At 34.2% G+C, this 16535-nt stretch overlaps 2 protein-coding genes across 2 annotated transcripts in view; both read left to right on the top strand.

Annotated features, from left to right (window-relative positions):
- The window catches only part of LOC107665926 (tetraspanin-5-like), a 7818-nt gene extending 1886 nt beyond the window's left edge, over positions 1–5932 (top strand). The window contains exons 2-8 of the mRNA XM_016456991.1: positions 623–673; positions 797–943; positions 2935–3060; positions 3333–3380; positions 3709–3825; positions 4957–5018; positions 5566–5932. Coding sequence (XP_016312477.1) covers positions 623–673; positions 797–943; positions 2935–3060; positions 3333–3380; positions 3709–3825; positions 4957–5018; positions 5566–5578 — 564 coding nt within the window. The 3' untranslated portion in view covers positions 5579–5932. The remainder of the gene's footprint in view (positions 1–622; positions 674–796; positions 944–2934; positions 3061–3332; positions 3381–3708; positions 3826–4956; positions 5019–5565) is intronic.
- A 7466-nt stretch (positions 5933–13398) lies between these two features.
- The window catches only part of LOC107665969 (sodium/potassium/calcium exchanger 2-like), a 21814-nt gene continuing 18677 nt past the window's right edge, over positions 13399–16535 (top strand). The window contains exon 1 of the mRNA XM_016457057.1: positions 13399–13517. The gene's annotated coding sequence lies outside the window, so the exon portion shown is untranslated. The remainder of the gene's footprint in view (positions 13518–16535) is intronic.

The raw sequence follows: 16535 nt of genomic DNA, 5'->3' as shown, positions 1-16535 counted from the left end.
AAGATTTTTAATTATAGTAATATAATTTATATCGGGGTCAGAGGGATGTGGGTGGGCAAGCCGTGTAATGCCAGAGTAAAGTAATGCCACAACTTCCATAATTCCACAACTTACACATCTGTGTTCAGAACACCATATTCCAAGCTTTCCTGATGCACTTGTGACTTCATGTGCCTGTGCGAGTCGTGAAAATTATGAAAATAAATTTAGGAATTATTTGATTGTTGGATTTCAAATCAGTAGGGGCTGAGGCATCAGTAGTAACTAGTAACAAGCTGTTTTATGGATGGTAACTGTAATATTATTACTGAAATCTTATTAGTAATTAGTTACACTACTAGTTACTGCAAAAAGTAATATTATTACTGTAACTAGTTACTAGTTACTGCCCAACACTGATGTTTATGATGGCCAAAAATGATTTCTGCTGTTCCAAACATGCTGTCTGCACAGGCAGCCTATTAGGTTTTGAGGCACAACCCATGTGACAGGTGGTTTTTTGCTATCATAAAAAGCTATACAAATTTGAATGTAACCACTAACAAATTTTCATTTTTAAAGATGATTTATAGTGACGATCTGATGTCTAACTCTATCTGACACGCAAATATACACTCTTTAGCTGCTCGGGGTGGCGTTCCTGTCCGTGGCTCTGTGGGCCTGGAGTGAGAAAGTGAGTGAAGCCCATCTTTTTACAAGCACTTCATATATGAATCTAATCAAGTGAGATCTTGTTCTTGTTAAATAGAAATCAAGTTATTATTCTCATTTTTGTTCCCATTTGTATTTCCATCAGGGGGTTCTCTCCAACATATCCTCCATCACAGACCTGGGCGGGTTTGATCCAGTGTGGCTGTTTCTCGTGGTGGGTGGGGTGATGTTCGTGCTCGGCTTCGCAGGATGCATCGGTGCTCTGAGGGAAAACTCCTTCCTTCTTAAGTTTGTATGTCATATTTAGTCTTTACCATTGAGTTCAAGCAGAGATTTTGAACAATAGTATATATTTTGTGCACCTGCCATCTGCCATGAATATGTTATGCTCTAGATTTTACATAAAGCATGAGTGTCCATAGTGTGGTTCATGGCTTCACTGCTGATTTAAATAGTTTGTATATCACAAGATGATACATTTGGGTACATTCGAAAAAAACTGAAGTTTTGAAACTTCAGGAAGAACATCGAGTTCTACCAGGATGATTGATTTTTGTAGGCCAAAACCTGGAAACGAGTTGACATTTGGTACTTCCGGTTCCATTGTCCTGAAGTCAGTGGGTTTTTTGAATGGATTTTTGGTTAAAAGCCTGAAATAAGGGGTGTGGTTAACACAACCTCAAGATATTTTCATAAAAACACCGGTAATACCCCACTGTTTTTTTCTTGTCTTGACAATGACAGTAGTGATGGGAGAAAGGATGCTTTTCAGAGCTTCAAATCAATTGAACCAAATTGAAGCTCTCAAAACACCACAAGCTGGTGACTTTTGCTGGTCAAAATGGTGTAAATGCATTGAAAACTCAGGCCAAACATCCATAAAAACAGCTTTTACAAATTCATTGCAAATGTGTTATTGAAACTATAATATAATCTGTTAAGGACAATGCAATTAACTAATCAAATCAATACCACTAAATATGAAGCGTCTGTATAATGTGTGTTCTTTTATAAATTTTCAGGGCTTGTTTGTTTAATGTATGGCTCAGCTAAACATGCCAATAAAAGACAATTAACTGTTATTATTCCTTTTAATTATACAAATGTCTTATTAAAACATCTACAAATGAATAAAACTGATTCGAGATCAGGTAAAAACTATAGACTTTGGTAGTTTGATACGCGCTTCGAACCAGTGATTCGAAACAAAAAGGTTTTGAAGCTAAAAGGCGGTTGCTAACTGAACACACTGAACAGGAAAACTCATATATTCACTAATCCGCTTTCACAGCCTCGATCACGCCCTTGCAAACTATATTTGACTTTCAAGTAAAACTTTTTTTTAAATAGAGGCTAAAAGAGGTGTTGGAGGCTTAATGAAGATGAAGTTGAAGTCATGCAACCATGGTGTAGTTGGGTTATAGCATATGTTTAGCTTTTCAGTTATGCTGTATTTAGGCTTCAAAATTCATAAAAGTTGTGTTCTTTTGTGAAGATTATCATGATGAACAAAACGTGTAAGAATCAAACTTTTATCAGGCTTTAGTTTGGCATAAGTGCCTTGAACTTATTGTCATGACACTTGGAACACATCTTATCTTTGTCTGTTGTGCATGAGAAGCATTCTACACATAATGCAGCTTCTGTGCCCTGTTTTGCAATGTACATATTAATAATAAAGGTTCCAAAAGAGGGTCTTCGCAGCCATATCATTTTGGGTGTGAAGTGGTTTTAGCTTAATTAATTGCAAAAGTTTAATACTTCATTCCTAATGCATACATTCCTGCCTTGCAAATACTATAAATATGTAAAAATGCTTATCTCAGTAGACAAATGTGAATAGAGAGTGCAGGTGGGTAATCACGTTTTTGAATGGCTGGATATGAGTAACTACGTAGATCGGTGGGATTGACTGGTTTGAATGTGGTTTGAAAGTGTGTGAACTTCCTCTCACGCAGGTTCTGGTGGTCTGTGTTACTCCTTTTATATGAGAGAGGATGCTGTGAGAGCTTTGTGAGAATGTCAAGAGTGGTGTTGCGAAAGTATTACAAGAGGCCCGTTTCCTCTGTAGGGTAACGGAGGCTTTCTTTATATATATTTATATACTGTATATATATATATATTTATATATATATAAATACATTGTTATAAAAATATAACATTTTAAATGTATAATTTATAAGTGTATTTTTGTGAGCTAGTAGCAATCTGTTTAAATCTGTAATGGCTTTCAGCTATTGGTTGGTTCACTCATGAATATTCAATGCATGTATGTTTCTGCAGTGGGAGTGTTGTGGAGCTTTTGGGCCTGAAGACTGGAATCTGAACATTTACTTTAATTGTACTGACACTAATCTGAGCAGAGAGAAATGTGGGGTTCCCTTTTCCTGCTGCACCAAGGACCCTGCTGTGAGTAAACACAGCATATACACTCTTAACACGCATGCAGCACACACAGACACACGTCTTCCAGTCATCTTACCACCTAGAATGTGCCATTGTCTCCTTCCAGAAGACCTGGGAACATAAACAGGAAGTGATGTAGATTCGGCAGACAGAGCACACACATATATACATGAAACAACAGTTCTCTATTTTATAATGCTCAAAGCGTATGATTTAATGTAGAATGTTTTTCAGAAGGCTAAATCCTAGCTTTCTTCCTGTTTCTCTTCTCAAAGGAGGATGTGATAAACACACAGTGTGGATATGACATTCGAGCGAAAGGTGTAAGTATGCTTTGTCAAAAGAATATTCATCCCCAAAAAAAATATCACCCTTTAGTCACACTCATGTCACTACAAACTGTTTGACTTTCTTTTTTCTGTGGAACAAAAATGGATTTAAAGAATATCCTAGTCACTCTTTTTCATATAACTGAAGTGAAAATGACACAAAATCCCCTTAAAAGTATTATTAATATGTTCCATATGCCCTATATTCAAAGTTTTCAGAAGCCGTACAAATAGCTTACTATAATGTTTTTGTAAGTAGAATTGTTTAATATTTTGCATGCATTTAATTTTCTTTGGCTAATGTTTGTTTTTATGTGTGAAGGACAATGAACAGAAGATGTTTATACACACAAAAGGATGTGTACCGCAGTTTGAGAAATGGTTACAGGAGAATCTAACCGTAGTTGCTGGAATCTTTATAGGTATTGCACTTCTGCAGGTGAATAAACAACAACAGTCATTGACATTTACACACACTGTGCACATTTTTATGTTTGTTTTTATGTTGTGTATGTCCCACTATAAACAGCAGTCAGTCATAATTGAATGAATAAATTAAAAGGGAAACTGATTGTAGATCATTTACAAAATTCAATCGCCTTGAACGTAACACTGTGTCTTACAAGAGTATGAAGACCTTTTGACAGTTACGTCATTTCACATTTATCCCACATTTTAATGAATGATTTATTTGGTTTATAAGTTTATGTTTATGCTCTAAAACAGAACAATTATTAATGTTTATATTATTTATTTAATTTTAATATACTTACGGAGAGGTTTAAGCCCACCTTTTTGGGTTAGTTTTTTTTTTTTTTTTTTTTAAAGAGAATGCATTACATTATTTAAAAGTGACAGTAAAGACATTTATACTGTTAAAAAAGATTTCCATTTCAAATGCTGTTCTTTTGAATTTTCTATTAATCAAAGGATCCTGAAAAAAAGTTTCCACAAAAATATTAAAGGAACACTCCACTATTTTTGAAAATAGGCTCATTTTCCGCCAGACCCGGAGATCGGCTGAATGGATTCGAAAACTGTAAAACTCAACCGTTTAACTCTAGGGGAGTTGGAAAATGAGCCTATTTTCAAAAATAGTGGAGTGTTCCTTTAAGTAGCACAGCTGCTTTCAACATTGATAATGTTATAATGAATAAATGTTTCATGAGCACAAAAATAATTATATAGTTATTTTCAAATGCAATATTTCACAATATTATTGTTTTTACTGTATTTTACTCCCTGACAAATAAATAAATAGGGCCCTCTGATACATCAAAACCCTTGACTATTGATTTATGCCAGTATTCTATTTCATGCATTGTTTAATTTATCTCCAGTGTGCTCTTTCATTTCAGAAGCTGTCCTTCAAAATTACAACCTAAACATGATCCGCCATGTGTGGTTATTTTATTGATTTATAGGCAGCTATGTCCTGTTTAGGGCATTCAAATAGTTTTGAAAGGCATTAAGCCTAGATTAGATTTAATAATGTCCAGGAAGCCACCTAATAAAGCATTGTTGTTTAACTCCGAGTTGCGTGATACAATAACCTATCATCTGCTTCTAGATATTTGGGATCTGTCTGGCACAGAATCTTCTGAGTGACATTGAGGCGGTCAGGGAGAGCTGGTAAGAAACATCACTGATAAAAGAAATACGGCATTTAGATTAGAGACCCCACACACCCTAATGGAAGGCTGGGAAACGAGACTAACAATGAAACTAACTATTGCAGATTAGGGCTGTAATCGTGATTAATCGCATCCAAAATAAAAGTTGGTGTTTACATAGTATATGTGTGTGTACTGTGTATATTTATATGTATATATAAATTCACACACATACATGAATATATTTCATATGTGGATGCGATTAATCGTGATAAATCGATTTGAGAGCCCTAATGCAGATAGTTAGACTAATTTCTCATATAAAAAAGGGTCTTAGTGTATTTGGGCATCTATTAAAACCATCTTTTTTTACCAATTCAGACTGGCAGCAAAAGCCTGTTTGGTGTAGTCTCAGTCCTTTTTTTTATTTTATTTTTTGTCCAGTGTGAATAAACCCATAGCAAGTAAACTGGATGAAATTTTATTTTCATAAGCTGTGAGTTTGATGGTAATGGGCAGGTAAAGGATGTCTCATCTTGATAACATCTCTGTTTTTCATCCTCCAGTTTGTTCACCTGAAGCACTCGAGCCATTCTGCTGACAGAGCCTCCATCTCTCTATCACTCAGCAACAGGGTTGGCACATTGTCATCACGGTATCCTAGCAACCAGCGAGGGATTCCATTCACATACCTCTTTTATTACATTGTACAGTGACATCTTCATGTTTCCATGATAATGGTGTCCAGTGGTAGATTTGCTTTGAATCCTTCTTCAAGTGCAAAATTCAACAGTATTAACACAATGAGTCTACACACAACTCATTTGTCGTCTTTAAGCCTTTAAGAAACACTTAAAGGAATGGTTGACCCGACACTGAAAATGTACTCACCCTTAGGTCATCCAAGATGTAGATGAGTTTTTCTTCATCAGAACAGATTTGGAGAAGTTCAGCATTACATCACTTGCTCACCAATGGATCCTGTGCAATGAATGGGTGCCGTCAGAATGAGAGACCAAACAGCTGATAAACTCACAATAATCCACACCACTCCAATCAATCAATTAACAACTTATGAAGTGAAAGCTGTGTGTTTGTAAAAAACAAATCCATGATTAAGGTGTTTTAACTTTAAACCATTGTTTCTAGCCAAAATACAACTAAGTAATCCATAATAATGCTTCATAAGACGTTTAATTGATCGACTGGAGTCATGTAGATTATTGTGATGTTTTTATCAGCTGTTTGAATTCTCATTCTGATGGCACCCATTTACTGTCCATTTAATTTTTGGGTGAACTGTTCCTTTAAGGCCACTTGCATTGTGTCTTTACTGTTTTTTTGACTGTTGGTCTATGTATGTGGCAGATGAACATATTTGGTGCAATGAGCATTGCATTTTGCAAGTTAAAATTAATGCATCTAAAATCATAAATAATTCAGTTCCATTCCAGATGATCACACTACAAATGTTCAAATGGGCAGAACATGTCTATAGGCAAATACAAACAAGTTCAGTATTTATAGGTTATTATTAGTACTAAGTGAGTTGGTGCACTTTTTTCTGCATTTTCTGCACTGTTTGTGGGGGGTGGGGCGGGGGATCTGCGTAATTGTGCAGAATGGATATTTAAATGCTAAAATGTGTTTGTCAGTGCTAAGAGTACTATAGTTCTGCTGGTAGCTGAAAACATGATCAAATTAGGCTGAATATTTATTACTTGAGGGGGATGTGTAGAATTTTGTGAATGACTAGCATTCTGCGGAAATCTGCTCAGATCTTGAAGATCCTGCAGGGGCAGGTTCTGTGCAGACCCAGTTTTAGTGAGACAGTAGTAGCTGCAGATTGTGCTAAATGAAGAGTTACTGTCTGCTTTACACTACATGGGTGTTTGACTCACCTTATGACTCTCGAAAGTACATAATTCATTGAGACTATTTGTTCATTTTGTTCGCATTGCCAGATTGTGTGTGTATATTACCGGTTTAATGGATTTTATAAAACAGTTGCTTTTGAAACTAAGGGAAAATGCACTGCATGCTTATTGGAATTACACTACATTTTCCCAGTGTGTTAGCTATATGAAGATATTTTTGTGAATAGTTGTGATTATCTGTAATGGATTTTGAAATTATAGCCACTGTGTAAGCAATGTTGTCACTAGAATGTTTGAAAACATGAGCACTGAGATTTTGCCAGATATAAGACTTTGATTCAGACTGTCGGATTCTAGTGAGGTTAGAACAAAATCTACCAAACTAGATGTATGGGTGCATTTCATGTTAAATAACATGTCTAGGTCACATTTCACCAAGAACAAAACAAAAAAACATGTATATATAATAAAAATAAAATATAACAATACAATATAAAATATTTATAATGGAGTATTTGTTATATTGTCTTTAATTTATGAGAATTTAATAAAATTGTATCCAGAAAGTATAATTTTCAATACAGTGAGATTCTTTGATAATAATATGAATTTCAAAAAACAATGATAAGGGTACAAAAGAAAATTAGGCTTAATTTTATTATTATTATTTATTTAATTTATGGGTGTTCCTGTAGCTGAGACAGTAATTTAACTAATAAAACATATTCCTTCCATTTCATTCAAAGTTGATTTTGATTAAAGGATCTGCCAAATGCATAAATATAAATGGGGTTGACTAAAACTAGGACATGTTATTATGAGATTCACCCGTATATGATAATTATGAAATATTTCTGAAATCATGGTGTCTTTGCCAGAAAGATGATGAGAATGTTTTGCCTTGTGAAACGAATCTGAAGCCTGTTAGTGGTTTTGTGACTTTTGTAAAAACAGGGTTTGTGAGATTATTTGAAACACGAATTGATTTGATGAATCCATATGGTTGTGATAATGCCTTTTCACTTTCCACTTTTCTGATGTGTGTAACCTTATTATATCATATGTTTGTTTTTAGTTTATTAAAGTTTTGGACAGTTATTGTGAAAGGTAAAAACGCTGCATTTAAACTGGCTTCCGGTGGTTTTGCAGTATGTGCGCAGTGAAACTGTAGAACAAGATTGTTTTAGTATTAAAAATATGCATCCCTTTTTTTGTCTAGCACTTGAAATCTAACCTGAATTTTTGCCCAGGGTCTGGCTTAAAACTCATAGCTTAAACTTTTGGTACATTGTTGACTGGAAGTGCCATAAAGGTAATATTAAATAAATATTGGCATATTTTCTCAAAATTTCTCAAAAAAAGATTTCATAGTAAAAATAAGATATTATGTGATAAAAAAAAAAGTTAAATTTGTTGGAGATGCATCACATAAACATTTAGTTTTCAGATTGAGTATGATTATTAAAACTTTATCGTTATATTTATCGCCCTTGGTGTGAACGGGCCTTTAATATAATCTATTAATAATGGCAACAAAAAAAAAGGGCTTTATTTAAAGACAAAGGTTTTGAGCTGGATCTACATTTCTTATTTGGCCAGCAAGTTCTTTTGTTTTTATGTTGTTCTAATGTTCTCTCGTTTAATGTTCTGTGTCATTTCTTGATATTAATTTTACATTACCTTGTTTAATAAATATAATAAACTTTATAATAACTTTACATTGTTTCCCAAGATGGTGGTATTGGAAACAATAAATTGTATATGTTTTTGTATGTGTGGTAAGCCCGTGTCTATGTCTGTGACTCTTTTCTAAACCCTACCAATTAACAATAAAGTGTTATCAATTGTCTCTAATATTTAATAATCACCAACCTACATATAAGGCTCATATGCCAGTGTTTTAAAATGTTAATCTTTTAAAAATGTAATATTTCACAAAAGTACCAATGGAGTGTTAAACAATAACAAACTTTATTATCCCTTATATTATCATTTACAAAATACAACCTAATTCAAATGTGTCATAAAAACATGAAATGTTGCTTGCATTTTTTATTTTAATATAATTTATTGCAATTTGTACATTGTACATGAAGATTGTAAATTAAGATACAAAATTTGCTAAAATGCTAGTAAAAGCAGTAGAAATGAGCATAATATTGTATTGGAGAATTTAATGAAATTGTAGCTACATCTAAAGACAACTATACATTCCTCGTGCAGTTTTAAGTATGGACGTTAGATGACGCCAGAGGATGGCATGAAAGATGTTAACCAAGAGTACCTGCCCTGAGTGCCCTCTAAAGAAAAACTGATGAAGGTCAGGATTTAACTGTGACAATTATGTAGAAAATTAGAAATGAATACTTACTTATGTTAGTGAGCTGTATAAGAACAGTCACAACATTGCAAACAACGATTGGTTATATGAGCTACTCATTAGTGATTCTATAACACACGTGACACGCTTACAGTTTAACCTTTGCTTGAGTCTTCATGGCTTCTGGTAAAATATACTGCATTAGTTGCATGGAAGTGCATAAAAGCATAGATCTTTATCTTGAGGTACATATTTCAACACTGTATTTCACTGATGTCCTGTTAAAAAGTATGAATTCCTTGAAATCCACCAATAAACATTAAAGTATAAATGTAAAACATAAATTGTAACATAGTAACGTTTAATACAGACTTAACTGAATTTCAGGGGTGTGTCCACCTCGAGACCTTGCTGGGAATGAAACCGTGAAGCCTAAATCACCTTAAATGCACTTGCTTATACAACCCTCCTTCTTCCTTTTGGAAGCAGCATTGGTAATCTGAGCAGATTAGGATCAACTGTGTTTTCTTAATCCCACCACGATTAAAATAGGATTAGAACTCATCTCCTGGCCTCTGTATCACAAGACCTTGCTGGGAATGAAACCGTGAAGCCTAAATCACCTTAAATGCACTTGCTTATACAACCCTCCTTCTTCCTTTTGGAAGCAGCATTGGTAATCTGAGCAGATTAGGATCAGCTGTGTTTTCTTAATCCCATCAAGATTAAAATAGGATTAGAACTCATCTCCTGGCCTCTGTATCACAGTAACTGCTCAGTGGCACTGACACGCTCTGTCTTTCTGTCCCATCGAGCAAAGGCACAGCAATAGGGGTCACTGTGTTTTGAACTCTCATAATGTCACTTTCCAGGCAGCAATATGGCGTTGCTCACACTGACAAATTCTATACACATTAGATAAGATTAATGCCCATAATTCAACAGCATAAAAGTGTACGTTTGAAATGAATAGACACCACATAAGATAATTTTGTAAGGTAAGGGCCCAGTACCGGTTTGGTTTAGTGAGTTTTAGTGAGTCATATGTAAGCCATGTGTAAAGCACATATAGGTGTGAGTAATTTTAAACGAAAAATTATATAAAAAATGTTTACAGTTATTTTAAATTGATATTTTCCCATATATGGTCTTAAAAGTTCCTGCGTGACCATCACATTTTTGTATATTTTACCTAATATATATATATATACTGTATATAGGCTATATATATATATAAATGTGTGTGTGTATATATATAGGCTATACATAAAATCATTCATAATACAGCACGTCCTTGATTTACCGTATTAAAAATTCATAGGCCAAGCTTTTACCACATCATGGATTATAGAATGGCTGGCACTCTGCATTTCTAGACAATTATATGTATATATACTAAATACAAAGTTTAATACAAAGTTAAAGATATATTTTTTAAGTTAAACAATCTGTGGTTAAGGTGGGGACTTTTTTCGTCAGCTTCTGCACTGCTCTTCTGCGCGAATGAATCTGATGGTTTGCGTTATACTTATGATATCAGAGCAGATCTTTCATTCAGCAAGACCCAATAACAGTAATAAGAAAGTCTTACATAGAGTATAAGAAAATAAGGTCGTGAGTAAGCAGCGTTTTTGCTGATAAAGTAACCGGGCCTTTTTCTTTATTTACAGACATGACGCAAACACGCGAGCAGTGTTGCCAACTAATTTTAATGGGAAGTTGCTAAAGGAAGGTCGATTTGCTGCTAAAAGTTGCTAAATGACGTTGTGACGCCATTGTGCGATGATGTCATCACGAGCAAAATTGTGTCACTGCATCAAATCTCAGCAAAAAATATAATTTACATATGTTCATTTCGATTTGTTCGTAAAATAATATAAATGCATAATATAATATTCAAATATAAATAACTGTATTTTTAAATACAATATTAAATTACTGAACACTTACACATTTTTGAACAATTACAATTTAAGTTTTTTTTATTAGCTAGTAAAAAAAAATTTATTAGCACATTCTGAACAATTAGTTTTAAGCAGTGTATTAGTAGTTTGTTAGTATGCTACACTCTAAGAAAAGCCTGTAAAAATAGTCTACTATGTTAATATGAAGAAATTTTCCATATTGATTTTTCACAGGTTTTTTTACCTACATTTTAATAAAGTCCTGGAAAATTACTACCTTTTCCATTTTTCTAGATCAACTAACTGATCAACAATCACAGGTACAAGCTACTAACAAGGTGTATCATAATAGGTGTGTTCGACTTGAAGCGGCGCTGTGCAGATTGATCGGTGTTTGACATCAAAGCACCACGAGAGCGATTAGAAATCATGCAGGTCCGTCTGCTCTCTATTAGCTCTCACGGTACTTTGGTGTCATACACCGATCGGTCTGCGCAGAGCAGCTTCAAGTCGAACACACCTAATTATTACTGAACAATTGCAAATAGCAGTTAACTTAATTCACGTGATGTGTGCACTGCTAGGCATCTTTGGTTTCCTCTTTTTGTCTAATTTAGATGGAAAATGTGTGCCTTTTTATCATTTGAGTCACTTATCAAAAGTTGCTAAAAGTTGCCAAATAAATAAAAAAAATAGCTAAATTTGTTGCTAGGTGCTTTTGGAAGAAAAAGTTGCTAGGGTAATCTGAAAAGTTGCTAAATCTAGCAACAAAGTTGCTAAATTGGCAACACTGCACGCGAGGACGAGTGACGTCAACACGAAATTTCACATCAAATCCGACCCGACAGCTCAAATATAAGTCGGTTTTCCGTAGTGAATCGGGGTAAGCCAAGAACACAGTTTTAGCACTTATTTTTAATGTACTAATACCTTGTTTGTTCATTAAGAGTAATCTTATTTCATGTGTGTCTTTGTATAGATAACACTGTATATGAAGATTGGCCATGGTTACTAAAATGACACTTGTGACATCAAATGGTGTTATAATAATGATGGTTTTAAGTATTAAGCAAATATTTGTAGTTAAATAAGAATAATATATTAAAGTTTAATGTTTATATACAGTACCACCCCAATCATACAATGCCTAATTTGTGAGTACAGTGACTAAATGTAATGTCTTTATTGTGCGGTATGGTTCTCCAAACAGAGCATCAAGAACCGCAGGAGAGGGATCTTTCACCCTGCAGAACACAGTTAGCCTCAGGTCAGATGTGTTTGCACACTCTACATGATTTTCCACAGAAGTGCAAGTACCAGACTCCTGGCCCATTTCCTGGAAGATTGTGTGGTTGATTGGAGGTGGAATTAGGCAATAGTTAAGCTGAAATGTCCTCTATGCAGGGCAGAGTCAGGTTCAGCTGCATCCAGCATGCTGCGCTCATATGCTATTTAAAGCCCAGCGAAAGCTGTGGCCTTACGGCCTAATCTTCTCTTCACAAAGATGCATTCATCTATGGCTTCAATCTATGGGGCTAGATGGCAGATTTAGGTCCTGCAAGAGTGGGATGATCCCCCCTTCAAACCTGATGTGATGAGATTATAAAATATATGGGTATGGGAAAATATTATGTATGTATGTATATACTGTATATATATATATATATGTATATGTGCTTTCAACCATCTCATGCAAATGTGATACTTTGAATTATAAAAGTTAGTATGTCTATACATTCTGAAATAATAAATTAATAATAATGTTTGTGTTCAATCAAAGTCTAAAGTGTCACAGGAATAATACTATGATTTTACAAGTGGAATATGAGTAGTTAATCATGAGTAGTAAATCATTTTGGAAAGTTGAAACTTAATTACTTAAAAATAATTACTTTACAAAGATTCTGCTAATTGTTATAAAATTTTAATGCATGCCGTTTTTATCATCTCATATTGAGTGAAACACATGCTACAGTTGTATTTTAAACACTTTATTATTGTATTGTCAGTCATTAAAAAATTTAACTAGTGAAGACAAAAAGGTCAGTAAAATTTTTAAAACTTGTGTGACCCTGGTACAGGATCCTGTATGCATTCATATAAATTTTAACATAAAATCTTGATCATGATTTAAAAAAATAAAAAAAAACCGCATTGACACATTGTGTATTCTTTACACTATTGCAGGTTGTGTACTGTACTCAACTTGTCAAGGACAGAACAAATGGATAAGGGATGGGTCAAGAAAGGAGAGAGTGAGGCGGGAGGGAGGAAAGATCAGACCTCCCCTATAACCTGTGGCAGCAGTAGCAGAATTCTTGATCCATGACAGTGAAACAAGCAAGTGCTTGGTGTCCATAAGTCTGTGGGATTCATCTGGAGGATTCACCATCCACAGTAAACTACCAGATGAGAAGGTAAATTCATTTATTCAGTAGCGTATTCTGGCATTTGGTGTGTTTTCTTGTGTTTCTATTTTTAGTATTTCTTGATAAAGAGTTTTTCATGTAAGTGTATAAGATATACAAGCCCAGTTTTATGCAATGCAAAGAAAGACATAAGGTGATTTTATTCAGTTAATCAGAAATGGTGAGAATTATTTATCCAATTCAACTTCTATAAATATATCTTAAAATCAAGGTGACCATTGCAAATGGTGTTCGTGTACTGTACATGTGCATTCAACTGGTTACTGATTTCTAAATGTTCCTATCATGCAGATATGATCACTGATATTAAATATATATCAGTGTGTGTGCTGAGATATACTGTGAGTTGGGGTAAAAGTAAAGGCTGTGTAAATCAGGATAACAGTGGCCTATAGATCCGATTAAATCCTTAACTTGACAGATGGACTCTTTAGAGGAAGCAGCCAGGAGTTTTAAAAATGTTAATACATAAAAAAGCAGTTTTTTTGTTTCAGTGCATGAAAAAAAATTATTCCAGGTCTATGCAATAAATTATATGAATTTAAATAAATATAAACACAAATACCATGTATGTATTTGTAAATATTTGATGTTAAAATATTTATTATAGTTTTGACTGTAAATTCTGATTGGATGAGCCATGTTGAAACCGTATAATAGCCAATATACTGTAAGCACATATTGCTTGCCATAGCATTTAAAGACATCATTCTTTCTACAGAACTATATTATTTGGTGCAAAAATTGCTTAATTTGATTATTTTGAATAATAACAATAAATGTAACTATTTATTGGTTTATTTTATTATGGACATTCTAATGTTTTATATGAGAAATAAGCAATGCAACACCCATAGATTAGTGGTTTAATATAATGATATGTGTGAATGAATTATTGCTGTATCATTACTGTGGTTGTATGCATTGTGTAACCTGTCTGTCAGATTACTGTGGTTATTTATTGGTTTAGACACATGAGCACATGTCCTCCTAAAACCTATACATGCCAGATCAGAACAAAACTGGCTCTCTTTAGAGCTGTGCACTTCATCATTCTTTGGAAACGGTTAGTTTTAGATATTGGGCTATTGTACACTATGGAGCCCAGTTATTAGAAATGATAACTGTAACTCACTGTCATATCATTCAGTGGTTTAGGCTGTTGTAGATTGGTAATCATATGTGATGAAATTCTATTTTAGTACTCAAATGGTAGCTTGTAAGCCTCCAAAAAAGAGAATGATAACTCTATTTATGTTGTGAGGTGTCTAATATGATTTGATATACCAGTGATCTAAAATGATAGTGTTTAGTCCAAATAAACATTTATCCTGTTGGATAGCTTTGTGTTTTAACGTTTACTCACATTACAAAATGGTAACATCTAAATTAAATAGTTTTATTCGAGACTGATATGACTGAATTGGTTTTATTCAAGACAAATATGACTAAATCATTCTATGTATTTACACCAACTTAAGTCACTTTACGGGCCAGATCTGGTGAGATAGCTAACAACTGCATGTCTTCACTTCTTAGTGTCGAAAGCAAAATCCCAGATTCTTTATTGAACTATAAAACTATGGGAAGGTTAAGATGGTCTATCCCCAAATCTGCACAAGCCATAAATAATTAGAAGTTACAGTAGATAAGGAAGTGAGGTGAGAAGAGTTAAAGGGATAGTTCTCCTTCAGTTGCTGGTTAATGGGGACCAGCAACTGAAGGTGAACTATCCCTTTAAGCTCCTCTGTTGCTTTGGTAACATAGTCCAGTTGTCACACTGATTAGACCTCCAGCTCAATGACATTATTATACTCTGGAAAAGAGAGCATGTGATGTGTGCCATCCAAAACCACAGCATCTGTCATTGCCCTTAACCTTTCTGATTAATCACAACCTAATCACCGATTAGTGAACCTGTAGTTGTAATGACCGAGAGTGTTTGCTTAAATGATAAGTTCTGCTAGATAAAATGTATTTCACACAATGACTGTATGGGAATATGTTTTTCAGTTTGCTTTAATCATAGACATTATTATTATAATTAATATTATTATTATTAATTGTATAATTAATTTATAATAAAGGAAAGAATAAAATTATTTAACATTTATATAATAGTTCACCCAAAAATGAAAGTTCTGTCATCATTTACTCTCCCCCATGTCGTTCCAAACATGTGTGACTTATTATTATTATTATTATTATTAATCTATTTTTTTTTTACCAAAATTGTTTGGTTACCAACATTATATATATACAGTGCTGTGAAAAGGTTTTTGCCCCCTTCCTGTTTTTTAAATTTTTTGCATATTTGTCACGCTTAAAAGATTCAGATCATCAAACAAATTTTAATATTACACAAAGATAATGCAAGTAAATACAAAATGCAGTTTTTAAATGATGATTTCATTTATTAAGGGAAAAAAGCTGTCCAAACCTACGTGGCCCTACGTGAAAAATTAATTGCCCCCTCCTGTTAAATCATGAAAGAACTGCAATTAACCACATTATTTTAGAAAGCTGAGTTAAATTTCACTAGCCACACCCAGGCCTGATTACTGCCAGACCTGTTGAATCAAGAAATCACTTAAATAGAACCTGTCTGACAAAGTGTGAAGCATGCTTAAAGAGCAACACATTATGCCGCGATCTAAAGAAATTCAAGAACAGATGAGAATCAAAACAGTTGACATGTATCAGTCTGGAAAGGATTATAAAGCCATTTCTAAGGCTTTGGGACTCCAGCGAACCACGGTCAGAGCCATTATCCACAAATGGAGAAAACTTGGAACAATGGTGAACCCTCCCAGGAGCGGCCGGCCAACCAAAATTACTCCAAGAGCACAACGACAACTCATCCAAGAGGTCATAAAAGAACCCAGAACAACATCTAAAGAACTGCAGGCATCACTTGCCTCAATTAAGGTCAGTGTTCATGATTCAACAATAAGAAAGAGACTGGGCAAAAACGGCATCCATGGGAGAGTTCCAAGGCAAAAGCCA

The sequence above is a fragment of the Sinocyclocheilus anshuiensis genome, unplaced genomic scaffold, assembly GCF_001515605.1.
Source record: "Sinocyclocheilus anshuiensis isolate Anshui unplaced genomic scaffold, SAMN03320099.WGS_v1.1 scaffold775, whole genome shotgun sequence".
Classification (NCBI taxonomy): Eukaryota; Metazoa; Chordata; class Actinopteri; order Cypriniformes; family Cyprinidae; genus Sinocyclocheilus; species Sinocyclocheilus anshuiensis.
The sequence above is the reverse complement of the archived record's forward strand: the minus strand, read 5'-3'. Positions and strand labels throughout refer to the sequence as shown.